Below are 15,976 nucleotides of genomic sequence, written 5' to 3'. Positions count from 1 at the left end.
TGGTTCCTCGGGTTAAGAACTTAATTCGTTCTGTAGGTCTGTTCTTAACCTGAAACTGTTCTTAACCTGAGGTACCACTTTAGCTAATGGGGCCTCCCGCTGCTGCTGCCGCGCGATTTCTCTTCTCATCTTGAAGCAAAGTTCTTAACCCAAGGTACTATTTCTGGGTTAGCGGAGTCTGTAACCTGAAGCATCCGTAACCTGAGGTACCACTGTATTGGTCTCCCTTGTACCCTAACAATACCAATGAAGAGGAACCACCACTGTTAAGAAATAAGAGCCGCTGCTCTCGTGCCAAATTGCTTCTGTGCTTCCAAGATTCACATGGCTGAACACTGGCAAGCAGTTAGCAGGACAAGAAAGAACTTTGGTCCAGTTAATGAGGGCTCTTCTGTACTTAACCTGCTTGCCACTGACCTCGAAAGAGCATTTTATGTGTCTGGAAAGGGAGTGAAGTGTTTTGAGCAGTGTTTCCTTCCACACCACCCTGCTCTGTCACCATTCAATTGGTTAATTATGAATCGGACAACATGCATTTAAAGGCAAACCTACGAAATTTGCAGTTTTCAAAACAATATGCAAATTGAAAGAGAGCCATCCTTAGAAATTCACACTTCTCTGACTTTTGCAATGCATTTCTCCAGACAAGTAATATGTACAAACAAATGCATAAACTTGGGTAAAGCACAGCTTGACCCTTTGCAGATCATCACTAACTTTTTTCCAGGCATTATTGGAACACTGTTTTCCTCTCTATATAGAAAGATTATCAACATCTACTAATGAATAAATATCAACAATACACATTAATAAAAGTTGTCAGCCTAATATCTTTTCTCTTTAAAAAATACCACACACACACACACATATCTAATACACACAAAGCACTTGATCTATTTTACTATCTTACTATTTTATTTTGCAATTGGTTATGTTAGAAACCAGAACAGATATAAGAAAACACTATCAGTGAGGTGAAGCTGGAAGGGCAAGCCATGGTGATACTTACAAAGCAAATGCCAGTAAAAATAGTATAAATCTTTCTTCTTTTCACTTATAACTCCTCCTCTTCTTGCCATCATTTCCCTCTCCTGATATAATTCATTATATTATTCCTATGTATTTTTAACCTACAATTCATCATACAGTCCCAAGGTGGATCTCTTCCATCCTCCATATTTTTTCATTATCTATTTCCATTTCGCTGTTTCCTCTCTTTACCTTTTTTCATCTCTGTGCCTTTTCTTCCAGCCTTGACCTTACTTGGCTTCTTGGCACCTGGTTTCTTGGTTTCTGCCAACCTGGCAGTGCTCCATGGCCATGAGGTAACACATGTGAGTTCTGATGATAAATATATCACTCCACCTCCAGCCTGACAAAAATACGTCTAAGAACCTTTGTGATGTGTGAGAAATCCTCAGTTCACCTTCCTGTGAGAATGTAATAGATTACGAGACTTTACACTGAGCCAGATGAACAGCACAATCTTAGACATGCCTTTTGATTGAGTTCAATTGGGTGTATTCTCAGGTAAACAGATATGAATTGCAGTGTTAGGGAAGTTAACCTCTTGGTTCTGCTCAGGGCTGTGGAACCATTGGCTCTGCAGCTGTTGTTGAACTCCAATGAGTAGGGATGATGGGAGTTGTGGTCCAGCAACATCTGGAAGGGGCAAAGTTCCCCCAGTCCTGATCCAGCTGCTTTCTCCCTTTTCAGCAGGTCAAATCACTCCATTAGGACAAATGAGTTCTCTTTCGTCATCTGTTCCAACTTTAACAAATGTAAACGGCCATACTCACAGCAGTTATGTGGGTGTATAATATTTTCTAGCACTGGAAATCAAAAAATTAACTTAGAAAGAACGGGATAAAAGAAAAATGATTATAAAATGGAAAAAAAACCTGCTCCAAAGGAAGGAAGAGAAGAGGAGCCTTGCTGGATTTTTGAAACTTTTCTTAAAGGCCTATGAATAGGTTAAGTTCTACTAAGGTAATTTTACAGAAGGGTAACTGTGTTCCAGCAAAAAAAAACCTGCAAAGAGACTTGTGGCACCTTAAAGTCTAGCACATTTATTATAGCATATACTATTGTGGACTACAATGCACTCCTGAGTTGCAGGTACAGTGTTAAGAACTGAATTCGTTCTGGAGGTCCGTTCTTAACCTGAAACTGTTCTTAACCTGAGGTACCACTTTAGCTAATGGGCCTCCTGCTGCCGCCGTGCTGCTGGAGCACGATTTCTGTTCTCATCCTGAAGCAAAGTTCTTAACCCGAGGTACTATTTCTGGGTTAGAGGAGTCTGTAACCTAAAGCGTCTGTAACCCGAGGTACCACTATACATGGTTAAAGTGGGAGGGATATTGTAAACAGTGATGTCAGAAGGAAACAAAATACAGAAAAGTACAGAGGGCGATAATTTTTATTCTTAACAGTGGCCATTCACAAAAGAACCAGTTGTTGATAAAAATCCATTTTGAGCTTACCTCTGAGAAAATATAGAAAAGAGAAAACATGCACAAGATCTCCTACCACCCTTCTGTTGTGTCATAAGAGGTTAAACGTTTTTAAACAATTTATGAAAACCTTTTAAAAACTCCACAGAACACCACAAACAGGGTGAAGAGTTGTGTTGTTCAGTGGTGACATCATGGGATGTATTCAATAGGTGCCATATACAACTACATTGTATATATAGCACAGTGTGCTGGGAAGATGTAATTTTGCCACCCAGAAGTGCTACCTTGGGAAAATATTTCTGAATCCAGCCATTCTCCTGGGAACAACTGCACGGTTGTGTTTAAGACATCCCATTCAAATTATTGGGAGTTCTTTCCATGTAATTATGGGCACCCCAATAACTCTTGGTCCCTTGGTTTTCTCTTTTTTTCAGCCCTCTTGGCAACATGCAACCATGTATTAGAAAACTGTCTTTAAAAAAAAAAGAAATTATGCATGTTTTGTATGAAAGCAATTAATCAGCTGTTGCAAAATCTCTCAACAGCCAGATCCAGTCTGACATCAATGGGAAGTTGCTTCTGTAATTCCAACCGAGGGATTGGACTTGTGGTGTTATCTAAACTCTGACCTTTAGCCTGTTGTTATATAGCTAAGTATCTTATCTTATCTGCTAAAACAAACAGAAAGCAGCATATCATCATCCAGGCTGGAACTGCTCCAACCTAACAGAGCAATGAATGATATGCAGTATCTTGGATACTAAGTTATCATTCAGTCTTTCACCATCCTTGAAATAATGTGCTTGGGGTATGCACACTGCACCCACTTTTAAAAAAAAACGAAAAAGAAAGATTTGAAGGAGTACAAAGTAAGAAAGCACAAAGAAGGACCAGTGTGTGGAAGCTAGAAGCTGGAAGCAAGGCTGCAGGCTGGGTGACAGAGTTATGTCTGATTTCTCTTTCAATCCAAGGCTGTGGCTACTGAAGGGGCAAGACCCTCTTGGGGTATTAATGCTAGCCCCCCCCCCCCCCCCCGTTGTAGTTTCAAGTTGTATACTGTATGTGTAAATAAACCATATAACATAAAGACACCATAGTCCCTGCTGTCCTTCATTCCAAAGGAAACATGAACCCTGGGTTAGTGCCTGGAACCCCTGGTCTTTTCACACTGCTTGGAGACTGGGTGGTGTGCAACAATATTATTCTGGATACACCTGCTAGTAGCTGCAGATGTGTTCTTCTGCTTTTCCCACTTACTCATCTCATCAAGTGAGGCATGATTAGGAGTAAGAAAAATCTCGGTTTTAATTGAAATCAGCTTAAGAAATTAAATTAAATTGAAATTAATGTAAAGAAATTGTCAAATCAGATTATCCAAACGTTAAAGCAATTAAATTACATTTAAAGAAATTGCATTTAATTTATCTAAATGTAAATCAAATTACATGTTAATAAATTACATATAAAAAGAATTGAATTTAAATTAAAACAAAATCAATGACATAGAAACTTGGGAACATAAAAAGTGAATTGCCACTCACAATCCTGGATTTGCTGGGCAAGATGAGATACATTGTCTTTGGAGAGAGAGATCCAAAAATTATAATAGCTGCTTAGGAAGAAATGCATGTTTTTAAAGTTCATAACCAAGATTTAAAAAACCCAGATAAACAAAACAAAAAAACAGAAAGTATCACACCACCATTAGTTTCTAGTAAGGACTGCCCCAGGTGCCCATACTCACCTCAGTTACACACATGCAGAAAGAAAAAAGTTTTGAAACCCTTTTTAAGCAGTCACATTGGGGGAGAAATTCAATGCAGTTTGCATTTAAAGGCAAGCATAGCTAATATGCACTTCCCAAATCAATTGGCGACCCAAAGCATAGCCATTATTCAGAATTCACACTCCACCCAACGTTGCAGTGCGGTTCTCCCACCAAGTAACATGGACCAAAAATGCATACACTTTAATAAAGCATGCAGAAAAATGCATACATCAGTGAAAAGAACCTTTAAAAATGCATTTCTTCAGGAGAAATTGTTTGGCAAAAAAAAGTGGGCATTAAGTGAAATTGCATTCAAAAATGCATATACTATGATACCTTTCCACTAAAGACTTGTGAATGTTTATTTATTTATTTAGTCATTAGTTTGATATACAATGCACTTTTCTATTGAAAAGAAAAATCAGAGCAGGTTGAGGTTGAGTCTTTCTTCTTCCTTGGAAATTCCAGCCCCAGCTGGCTGCCTGTGCTCATACACAATTGAAAAATGCTGGTGAATTTTCATGAGGACTTTGCAAACTGATGTGAAAATGTGGAGAACAGAATTTAGGATTAGAAAAATGAGAAACAGGGAGAAATCAAATTGGACAGATTTTTCTGTTCCTAGAAAATGGGGAATAACCAGACCACCATTCTCACCTCCCTTACCTGTTGAAACGTACCCTGTTGCGGACTCTCATGGCCAGGATTATTTAATCATTTGTTGTGCAAGAGAAAGCAAACAGTGGCTACTGTTTCTAAAGTTTAATTATGTACCTAATTCATATTAGGCGAAAAGGAAATAAGAAGTTGGGTAGGAAGCATACCTTTAATGTAGAGCAGAGGTTTTCAGCCTTTTTGAGTCCATGGCTCCCTTGACCAACTACATCCTTTCTGCGGCTCCCCTGTGGGGAAATGCACTCCAAGCCTCAGAAGCCCAGTTATGTCACCCCTTGCCTGCAGAAATGGCAGCCTCTCGCCCTTTTTTTGAACACCCACCCTTGTGGAGTGTTCCCTCAGCCTCCAATCCTCTTCCCGCTCCTTGGGAGTCCTCTGGGCAGCCACTGCTACTGCCCCAAAGAGAGGTGCCTCCTCACGCTGCCCCACAGGGGCCTGGGAAGAGGATGCCCCCAGCCTTAGCGGCCTGACGGAGACTAGTCAAAGGTGAACATGAAGCCAGCATCTTACACTGAGTGGCAGCAGCGGGTGCTGCCGGGCACTCAGCTCCCAGATAGGCATTGCACACAGCAAGCTGCTTGCCTGCCTGGCCTCGTGCTGGTCCATCCATTCTCAACAGTACGGGCTGGTGGACTGGCTGGCTGGGCTCCCTCGCCCACTTGCTTGCTTACTCTGAGGCTGCCTCACCTCCTGGCAACCAGCACCCCCTGGCCAGCCCCAGAGTGAGGCACCATTCACCTGGAGTATTGTTTGCAACTCTGAAACGGACACTCAGATCTCTGTTCAGTTATGAACTTCCCTGCACAGGCCTGGGTAGATCATGGTATGTTTCACTAACACACTTCATGAGGTTAAAACATAATAATGTTAATCAAAGAATCTTTTTTTGGTCCTCTCTCCATTTCAGGAATAAGTGCATCCATTGGACTTCCCACTAGAGGGCATAGGGGTTATTTCTTGGAAGGCTCCGAGGAGTAAGGATTAAATTTCAAGTGCCAAAAGGGTGGTAATATTTTCCGCTGCAGCAAAAGCATCGTATCTTCTGACACTTTAAAGACTAACCGATTTGTGGTGGCTTAAGCTTTCACAAATTGATGAGCACTTCATCAGGTACGTGGAGTGTTATATTCTCTGTTGGCAAATAAATATACATGCATGGATACAGAAAGTGGGAGATGGAAACAGCGAGGCCAGGATATTCAGTGTAGAACTACTGTGGCACATCTATGGAAAGCCCAAGTTGATACAAGTTAAGAACAGGGAGTGATCTATACTGCAAACATTTGACTTTTGCAGAGAATTTGCAGGTGCACTGGACCTCTTACTTTCATAGCCTTCTGGGACCAATGTTTACCTCCCCCCCCCCTCGGCACCAATGTGTGAGATAATAAACATTTGTATAGCATTTTTCAGTGCTCAAAGTCTTTCACATGTGTTTACTTCGTTATAATCCTTACAACAATCCTGTAAGGAAGCCCACAGTATTATCTAAAATGTTGCAAAGTGGACTGAAGGAGGGGAAAATTGAGCCTGAGTCCCCTCACCACTTGCCACGGTGACTATGCTCTGCCATGTTGTTGGAGGCAGCATGCATCTGAGCACTAGTAGCTGGAAATCGCAGGAGGGGAAAGTGCTTCTGCACTCAGATCCTGCTTGCGAGCTTCCAGTAGGCAACTGGCTGGCCACTGTGAGAACAGAATGCGGGACTAAATGAGCCATTGGCCTAATCCAGCAGGTCCTTATTATGCTCTTATGAGAGAGTGGCTTGCCTGGAGTCATTTAATGTGTTCATGATGGCAGAGGCAAGATTTGGACTTGCTGATTCGTTGTTCATTCTTTTATAGTGCAAGCCTGTGCATATCTACTCAAGAGCTAACCCCCACTGTGCTCCTGGTATGCCCCACAGAGGAACTTACGGTCTTGAAGGTCCCAGGCCACAGAGAGGTTAGGCTGGCCTCAACTAGAGCCAGGGCTTTTTCGGCTGCGGCTCCAACCTGGTGGAATGCTCTGTCACAAGAGACAAGAGCCCTGCAGGACTTGACATCTTTCCGCAGGGGCCTACAAGACAGAGCTGTTCCGCCAGGCCTTTGGTCAGGGCGCAGCCTGACTCCCTCCTTTGGCAATCTTTACAAAACTTTAGTTTATGGTTGCCATCAATTTTGATTTTAATTAATTTTTATAATGTTTTTATAATGTTGCACTACTTTAGTGTTGTTAGCCGCCTGAGCCCGGCTTCGGCTGGGGAGGGTGGGATATAAATAAAATTTATTATTATTACTTGCCAGGTAAGGGTGCACTGGATTGCAAAACCATTTTTCCAGGGTTCTAAAATGTGTTGGGAGCTTCCACAAATACAGGATCATCCCCATTTCAACTGGAATTGGGGGGGCACGGGTACTTCTTGCTCTGTGCTCATGTGTATGATTAACACAAACTACATAATACCCGAAGAGGCTTTTGTTAAGACTGCAATCCTAGCCCCGCCCCCTCACTTGGGAGTAAACCCCATTGAACCCAGGAGGATTTTGAGTAGACATATACATTTTTTAAATTAAGTCTTCCCCCCCCACTTTTTTAAAAAGGGAGAAACAATCCAAGTATGGGCTAAGAGAATTGTCCATCCAACAAAAAAAACCTGTATTACCCTAAAAAGAAATATAGACAATGTTATATATTATATATATATATATGGGTGTGTTTTTAACCATCCTCCTGGGCAAAAACTTGAACTGTACCACAAAGGGGCTAAGATGAGCATGATCTTCAGAAGTGAAAAAGTTGGACCCTAAAGAAAGAATTCTGCAGATAAGTCTCATTAGGAAATGGCTTGAATGCATATTCTTCCAGAAAACCAAATCACTTTTTTTTGTCTTTCTTATAGGGTCAAACAGGAGATGTCCTTACATTCTACAACATCTATATCTTGCCTTATTCCAGGAGCCGCCAACTTTTTAAGCCTGCGGGCACATTTTTCAGCAAGTGCCGTGAGCACCACCTGCTTTGGCCACCTACAGTGGAATTAATCTAAGCCTTACATAGAGCTGAAAGAGGAAGTGGCAAGGAGCAACACTTCCTCCTTCAGCTCTATGTACTTTTCAAGGGATAAAAAGGCAACCATAATTTAGTGCCTCATGACCAAGGGGACACTGAATGGGAAAGAGGCTCAGAGGATTTGTTGAGCACTCTTAAGAGCACCATTGTACCTATGGGCCACACTTGTGATGCCTGCCTTATCCTGCTAAGTGAGTGCAATCTGTGGTTTCTGGGTTAGAGACATGTTGAATTTCAGAATACGGCACACATACAGCCCTACTACAGTGGTACCTCAGGTTAAGTACTTAATTCGGTCTGGAGGTCTGTTCTTAACCTGAAACTGTTCTTAACCTGAAGCACCACTTTAGCTAATGGGGCCTCCCGCTGCCGCCGCCGGAGCACGATTTCTGTTCTTATCCTGAAGCAAAGTTCTTAACCCGAGGTACTATTTCTGGGTTAGCGGAGTCTGTAACCTGAAGCATATGTAACCTGAGGTACCACTGTATTCTTTAATGTAACTGTTGCCTGTCTTGGTTGGTCAGCAGGATGGTAGCAATAAGGCACTAGCGAGAAAGGAGGTGTGAGTTGGTTAAAGATCTGCAGCCAGTGATTATACTAGTGGTGATTGCTCTCTTTCTACACAAAAGGTAGTAAAACGCCTGCAGTATCTTATAGAGTACTTGGTGCTATTCCTGTCAATTTCGTACGAGGTGCTATTTTTACATATGAAGTACCGGTATATATTTACAACCAAAACAAAAAAAAAAAACCCACAATACCAGTTCTTGTATATGAACAAAACCTTTTCAGATCATTAAACTAGAATGGGATCTCTACTTTGGTATAGGTTGTAGTCTGCAGCACACTTATGTTCAATCTTATGCACAATTATCTGGGAGTGCAGTCCCTTGGACAGTGGCACTGGACTTGCAAACGTGAATAGGGTTGCACTGATTAACATTAACCCACTAGTTACTTGGGGACGCAGGTGGCGCTGTGAGTTAAAGCCTCAGCGCCTAGGGCTTGCCGATCGAAAGGTCGGCGGTTCGAATCCCTGCGGCGGGGTGTGCTCCCGCTGCTCGGTCCCAGCGCCTGCCAACCTAGCAGTTCGAAAGCACCTCCGGGTGCAAGTAGATAAATAGGGACCGCTTACCAGCAGGAAGGTAAACGGCGTTTCCGTGTGCAGCTCTGGCTCTGGCTCTGGCTCTGGCCGGAGCAGCGATGTCACGCTGGCCACGTGACTCGGAAGTGTCTCCGGACAGCGCTGGCCCCTGGCCTCTTAAGTGAGATGGGCGCACAACCCCAGAGTCTGTCAAGACTGGCCCGTACGGGCAGGGGTACCTTTACCTTTACCTTTTACTAGTTACTTGAACCCCACATAAGTTTTATACCGCCCTCTGGTGGCTCCGGACCTACCACCAAGCAGGAACATTTGCTTTTAAATACAAGATCGTATGTAGTCCAGTGCACATTTTATTAAAATACTGCCTTCATTTCCAATCTACATTTTGCATATTCCACTGTTACACACATCCTGTATTTCTGCCTAGGAGTGAATGTAATGTTCAGACAGGATCATGCAGCATGGGTACGCTATAGTATGCATACCTTAGCATGCATACTGTGGACTGGTCCAGCATCTAGCCAATTTAACAAGGGTGGGAACTGAATTACAGTGGCTCAGTGCATCACAGGGCACCAGATAGAAACTAGAGGGAGGAGGAGAACATTACAGTGGGGGAACCTTTGATGTCCTTCCAGCCTGTTAAATCCACATTTGTGTCTTCTTTCATTCTCAAAAAGAATAGCCCTATACATATCAAATACTGTATAGCTGCCCTCTTTATTTCTGAAATAAATCCATATTCTTGCATTGAAATTCACTCTGGTTTCTGCAGATTTAAAGGAACTGATGAAGTTTTGGTTTTGCTTTTTAAAAAAAGTTTGGGATTGGGATGTATTCCCGCCCCCTTCTCTTTTCCAACCCAAAGTCAAAACTATAAAAAAGGGGGGTGGAAGGAAAGCACCCATAACTAGGTAATGGTGATCACAGGGTGGAATATTAGAGGGCATGCTCATAAATAACACTTAGGAAAACAGACATTTCAGCAGATGGAGTGTCAAAACTGGATTTCCTTGGTTTGCTTCAGCTCGGTAGAGGGTTTGCTCTTCACTCCCGCGCAGGGGGCACCTGCAAACCCTGCAGGGAACAGGTTCCTCTTATAGGTGAGGGGTATAAAAGGGGGCCAGGTACGTGGGGCTAAAAAAGGAGGGAAAGGGTCCCCCTCCTGCAGCCAGGGGAAGGGGAGCTGCCCCGGGGAAGAGGACGTTGGCCGAGGCGTACGAGGGGAAAGTCTGGTAGGCCAGGCTGCTGGGGCCTGGCGGACTGGGGCTGCCATCTCCTCCGGCGGGCAATGCGCTGTTCCCCGGCTGCGCCACGCCGTCGCCTCCGGAGTTCTGTTTCTTCCATTTGGTCCTTCGGTTCTGGAACCAGATTTTGACCTGCGTCTCGGTCAGGCTGAGCGACAGGGCCAGGTTGAGGCGCTCGCACACCGACAGGTACCGCGTGGCTCGGAACTTGTTCTCCAGAGCCACCAGCTGCTCGTAAGTGAAGGCCGTCCGGGCCCGGCGAGGCTTGGCGCAGCTGGGCTCAGCTCGGCGCCTCTTGGACGACGGCGGCGGCGGAGGCGAGCCGGGATCGTCCAGGTCCGAGGACGAGGAGGGAGGGAAGTCGGGCGAGGGGAGCGGCGCGGGGCCCGGCTCCTCGTGCTCGGGTGCCTCCAGGGCGGCCGCTTCGCTCTCTCCGCTGCTGCTGCCATCTGGGGAGACACACAAGGACAGAATGAGGCCAGGGGCCTTTCCCGACCCGCCTAAGGGCCGCTTCCCTGCCCAGAAGCGGGTCCTCTGCGCCCGGATCCGCATCGCAGTCTCCGCGTAATTGCGCACATGGCCTAGTGAGCCGCCCGATGGAGGGGACGCTGCATTCAGTTCAGCTCCATCACATTGGCGGACACGGACACACACACACACACACACACACACACACACACACACACACGGTTCGGAGGGTCTTAGCCCTGGAAACATGCGCGGCAGGTTAAAAAGAAATGGTGCGCATAAAGTCAAAAAGGCCAGTCACAAGCAATGCTGATTTTTTAATCGCTGCCGTTGAGCATACGCAGAGTGCCTTCCCCCTGAGAAGTTGCCAGTGTCCCATATCGGGACGTACAGGGTGCCAGGGATGTGGGGGAAATTGCCAAATACGGCGCATCCCCGTTGCTGGACCCTTGAAAGAAAGTTACTTTACACATTCAAGTCAATAACTGAACCAGAAATGGTTCAGTAAAAGAGGATCTGGGTTCCAAATATGCTTTCCTGGAAGTTAACCCCCTCGAAATCAGTCGGACTTCAGAGAAAGCGTGTTTACGATCTGAGCGTTAAAATGAACTTGTTTTTGATCTAAACACGTCCGTGCGTCCGTCCCCCTCCCCACAGCAGAGATTCATTTTGTCCCTTCTGCGATCCTCTGGGTATCTCCCCGTCCGGCTTCTGATGCCTCCTCTGCAGGGACCTTGTTTTCAGTTCCAGGCATGCCTGAGCCCAAGTACTTCCAGTTTCAATAAAGGTCTTTCATAGAATCATAGTGTTGGAAGGGACTTCGGGGTCATTTAGACTAGCCCAACCCCCTGCGATGGAGAAGTCTCAACTAAAGCATCAGATGGCCACGCAACCTCTGCTTAAAAACCTCAAAGGAAGGAGAGTCCACCACCTGGCGTGGGACTGTCTTTCAATATGATATGGAGGGTGGGAGAAACTACTCTTTTTGGTGTGTACCTAAGGGGGCTTCTGCCCAGTAAGACAAGAGCTTTGATGGGCGCCAGTGCAGTGCAACGTTTAAGGGACTATGATCTGCGGGGGACCAGGTTCAGCAATGAAGCTCTCTGGGTCTTCATGGGCCAGTCACTGACTCAATCTAACCTACCTCACAGGGTTGTTGTGGGGATTAAATCAGGAGGAGGAAGAACTATGTACCTCGAGCTGGCATATAAATGCAATAAATAAAGGGACGGGCCGATAAGACAACACGCAAGACTCTACATAGCCTGAGTCATGAATGAATGACGCGTGTCTGCTTTACCGCCCCATCCAAACTTGTCATTTCTTAGGCAACCCCTTCCACCAGAATTATCATCTCAGAACTGGGGAACTAATTATGGCAGGAGATACATATATTTTTAAGAAGGAGGGGGGGGGGAGTTAAGAAAACTTTTTTTGGTTTTTAGTTTTTTTAAAGAGAAGAAAATCCTCCACCTTCTTGCCCACCCCCACCCCGCCCTCCTTCCCCTTCTTTTCCATCTTCTTTTTCCCCGGCCGCACTAATAGAGTTTCAGATTTGTGAAGGGGCGGATCGATAGATGTCATCTATTAAAGGTAAGTTTTAATCGAACAATATTAGGATCAGACGGGGGGGAAGGGGTTTGAAGTTGGTACCGGCAAGCTGTGGGAAGGAGATACGCGGGAGTCGGTAATAGGATATCGATCAAGGGGGAGCGAAGGCATCCTCTGGTGGGGAGGCCACAGGAACAATTATCTCGCTTGTCCTTCGCCCGGCGCGTCCCTCTGCCAATCAGGCTGCCATCCGGCCAGGCTGAGCCGAAAACAATCGCGCCGGGCTGCAGCTTCCCGCGCAGACCCGGCTGGCGGCGCGGCGGACTCGGCCAGGGGGACTCCGCCAGGGGGACCGCGCTGCGCTCGCCGTGTCCCCTTCCGCCGCTTCTTAAAGGGGAAACGCAGCCGGGCCACGGGGCCTGGGAAGCTGCGACCTTCCGCTGCCCCAGAGGAAGTGAGAGAGGGGAGTGAGGATGCACCTCGTCCCTAATAATAGCCCAATCCAGGCGTTTAGCTTGGCCGCGGACCCTGTCTTGAATGCGAGGAGGATTCACGCGTACACAGAAATGAAAAGCAAAAGGTGACTTCCTTCACCAGACGCTGGAGATTCGTCATCCATCATCCACAACATGATCGGTCTTTTAATTCATGGCAAGTCCTGTGTCTTTAACAGGTGCAGATGGGGAGGGCGGGGATTCAACTTGCCATCACTGCAGGAGCTTCACCGGTTGAATTTCCGCCTTGCCTGCACCTCTTAAGGGCAGACGGAGGCCGCTGCTCCCGCCTCGCACCACCCCCGTCCTGGGTTAAGAGTTTGTTTTAAAGTTATGTTAAGCAGCCTCCGCCCCCGGGGGTTAAAGTTTTACCAAGGAAAAGCCGCCTTTCTGCGCTCTCAGCCAACAAACTGGGGTTGGACCAGATGACCCTTGGGGTCCCTTCCAACCCTAGTACCGCTCTGTGAAACAGAATTCAAGCCAAGCCCCGACCCACAGACTAAAAAGTTAACCGTTGCTGCGCCTCATTCCCACGCTTGGTGCCCCATCAAGAAGCACAGCAGTAACCCTGGGGTAGTCTCACACGCTCCCCTGCCCTGCCGTTCAATAGCCACAGATCTATAGGGCGACCATATATGCATGGGATGGTGAATCCCCGTAAAACACTAGTCCGCAATAATCTAATAAAACTTTTAATGGCTCACACAAGCCTTCCCCCCCCCCCCACTACCCCCTCTGGAAGTTATGCTAAGAAAGACACCTGGAAGCATCGTTTGCTGCTTTCCAGAAATGAGCCAGCTCGGAAGTTTTCCTGAAACCCAGCCAAACCGCGCGGATCAGATCAAAGCAGAACGCGCCGCCTACCATGATATGCCTCTAGTTTATTCCTCCTGCTGCTCGGGTACCTTTCCACGTCAACTCTTCCCAAACTTTTCTCCCGCTGCCCCGCGTGGAGGATGCTCTCCCTTCTCCCTGCTGCTGGGTTACTCTTCCTGGTAAATTTCTGAGGATCCAGGATGTCCAGGATGGAGAAGGAGATCTTCGTGTGGATGGGGGCTCCTTTGGCCCCACTCTCCGGACAGTCCAGCATTCCCCGCTCCGAGTCCCGGGTAGATCTGCGACGGCCCAAGCTTGGCAGCAAATGCACGGCCAGGTGAAAAGCCAGCCCCGCTTTCCCTCGGCAGACGCGCGGCTTGAGCCCGGGGGGAGGCTGTCCATAAGAGGCAGGAGGGTCTCCCTCGGATGCACCCAGCGCGGACTTCGGAGAGGTTTGTCTGGAGAGAAGGGGGATCTCCGGGGTGGGTGGGGGGAAGAGGAGAAAGAGGAGGATCCAAGATGAACAAGCGAAGGAGGCTGCGATTGGAAGGAAGGGGCTTGCAGTCCACCTACTGCTGCCACTTTCCTTCTGCTTCTTTTATTATTCTGTGGTTGTTGGGGTTTTAAAAAAAACCATAAACTGCTGCCCGCCCAAACACGTGGAGAAGAGGACCAGCCTTGGAAATGGTATTTTAATCGATGAGATTGCAGCCTTTCCGCTCCCTCCCCTCCTATAGGGTATGAAGTGACAGTGAAACGTGTTTGCTATAATAAATGAGTCACTAGGGTAAGAAGGGAGATGCTCACTTCTTTCCCCTGGAGGTAGATCACAACTGAAGCCTCCCGAGGGGATCGCAGGAGGCTTTGTTGTTGTGGGGCATTCATTCGGGAAGAGGAAGAGCTGCCATTCGTTTGTAACCTGCAGACTCTGGAATTCTGTGCCTTTATAAGAATGCCCAGGCAATGCAGAATCTTAAATCTCTAAAAGGAAGGACATCCCAGGCCTACTGTAAGGTCTAACTCTCCCAGTGCACTGTGGGCAACTGTGGAAAACACAGTTGCAAGGGAATAGAAGTCACAATATACTACAGTGGTACCTTGGGTTAAGTACTTAATTCGTTCCGGAGGTCCGTTCTTAACCTGAAATTGTTTTTAACCTGAAGCACCACTTTAGCTAATGGGGTCTCCTGCTGCTGCCGCGCCACCAGAGCACAATTTCTGTTCTCATCCTGAAGCAAAGTTCTTAACCTGAAGCACTGTTTCTGGGTTAGTGGAGTCTGTAACCTGAAGCGTATGTAACCCAAGGTACCACTGTATCTCTTTTTATAGGTAGCCTGTGTACCATCGCTTGAGAGTAAGGTTACACCCGGGAGCCCTCTTAAATGTGGTGGGACTAACTTCTGTGTGGATGTGCATAGGATTGCCCCATAAGTTCCCTTCAAACCTGCACAACTTTATTTAAAAAGGATAAAATGTTTTGTTTTATGTTTTTTTTAAAAAAAGAACAAAGCAACATTTTGAACATTCAAGGATTAAGAAGTTAGGAACATTTCCATGAAATTGCAGAAAATTCAGATGATGAGCACATTCACAAAACCAGGTGCTATTCATCCAAATTATAATCTGGAATTATTCTACCACTTTCATTTCACAAGTACTTTACAATCTATATCAGCTTTAGTCTTGCAGTACTTGGCACTGTGAATATTGTTATTTCTGTTTTGCAGATTTCTGTTATTTCTGTTTTGCAGATTTCAGTTTTGCAGATTTCTGTTTTTGCAGATGCAGCTTTGAAATGGAACCTGCTTTCCTGGGAACTTGAGCAACTTACTTTCTTCTAAAGCAGCCTTCACCAACCTGGTGTGACTGGTGAGTGATGAGTGGTGTGGGCCATGGGTGTAGCCAAGGGGGGGCAGGGAGGGGCAACTGCCCCCCCATCAAGTAAATAAATACAAAATACTTAACTAATTGAGGTTCTGCCCCCTAACATAAAGCTTGGCTATGCTCATGGTGTGGGCCACAACAGCTGCCTGGAGGGCACCTAGTAGCAAAGCACTACTCTAAACTATATTGGTTCCCACTGGAATAGCATCTAACCAACTTCTGGATTGCTAATGTGGAACAGACTCCCTTCTCTCCACAAATAAACATTGTGCAGTAGAGTAGGGTACTTGCATCCTATCAGCTTTCTCTATGACAGCTCCTAAACTGTGGTATTTCATCTCCAGAGACGTGCATCTAACATCATAATTATTCACCTTTGATGTATGCTGAAGACTTGCCTCTTTACACCCGAGTTGTTTAGGACCCGCCCTATTCGTCTATGGGTACAAATCAGAAACATA

General features: G+C 46.0%; 1 protein-coding gene across 2 annotated transcripts; it reads right to left on the bottom strand.

Annotated features, from left to right (window-relative positions):
- Window positions 1–9,404: 9,404 nt before the first annotated feature.
- NKX1-2 (NK1 homeobox 2) lies at window positions 9,405–14,066 on the bottom strand. 2 transcript variants are annotated; one of them, XM_079976779.1, is made up of 2 exons: window positions 13,680–14,066; window positions 9,405–10,751 (listed from the first exon to the last, which is right to left on the bottom strand). In XM_079976779.1, exons 1-2 carry the CDS (start codon window positions 13,903–13,905, stop codon window positions 10,153–10,155), a joined length of 825 nt encoding a protein of 274 aa, XP_079832905.1. In that variant the 5' UTR covers window positions 13,906–14,066; the 3' UTR covers window positions 9,405–10,152. The 2 variants fall into 2 exon arrangements, 1 of the variants encoding a protein (XP_079832905.1); XR_013839086.1 differs by lacking the exon at window positions 13,680–14,066 and adding an exon at window positions 12,424–12,597 and having other exon boundaries at window positions 10,656–10,751.
- Between the last annotated feature and the right edge of the window lie 1,910 nt (window positions 14,067–15,976).

The sequence above is a fragment of the Podarcis cretensis genome (genome assembly GCF_951804945.1).
Source record: "Podarcis cretensis genome assembly, chromosome: 5".
Classification (NCBI taxonomy): domain Eukaryota; kingdom Metazoa; phylum Chordata; class Lepidosauria; order Squamata; family Lacertidae; genus Podarcis; species Podarcis cretensis.
Note: the sequence above shows the minus strand (reverse complement) of the source record. Positions and strands in the feature narration are given on the sequence as shown.

What these genes read in the sequence shown, in the direction of transcription:
- NKX1-2 (XM_079976779.1), bottom strand. Translation starts at nt 13,905, where the DNA reads ATGCTGGACTGTCCGGAGAGTGGGGCCAAAGGAGCCCCCATCCACACG. An exon ending in TAAACTAGAGGCATATCATG is followed by an intron (nt 10,752 to 13,679) that starts GTAGGCGGCGCG and finishes GTGTCTCCCCAG; the next exon opens with ATGGCAGCAGCAGCGGAGAG.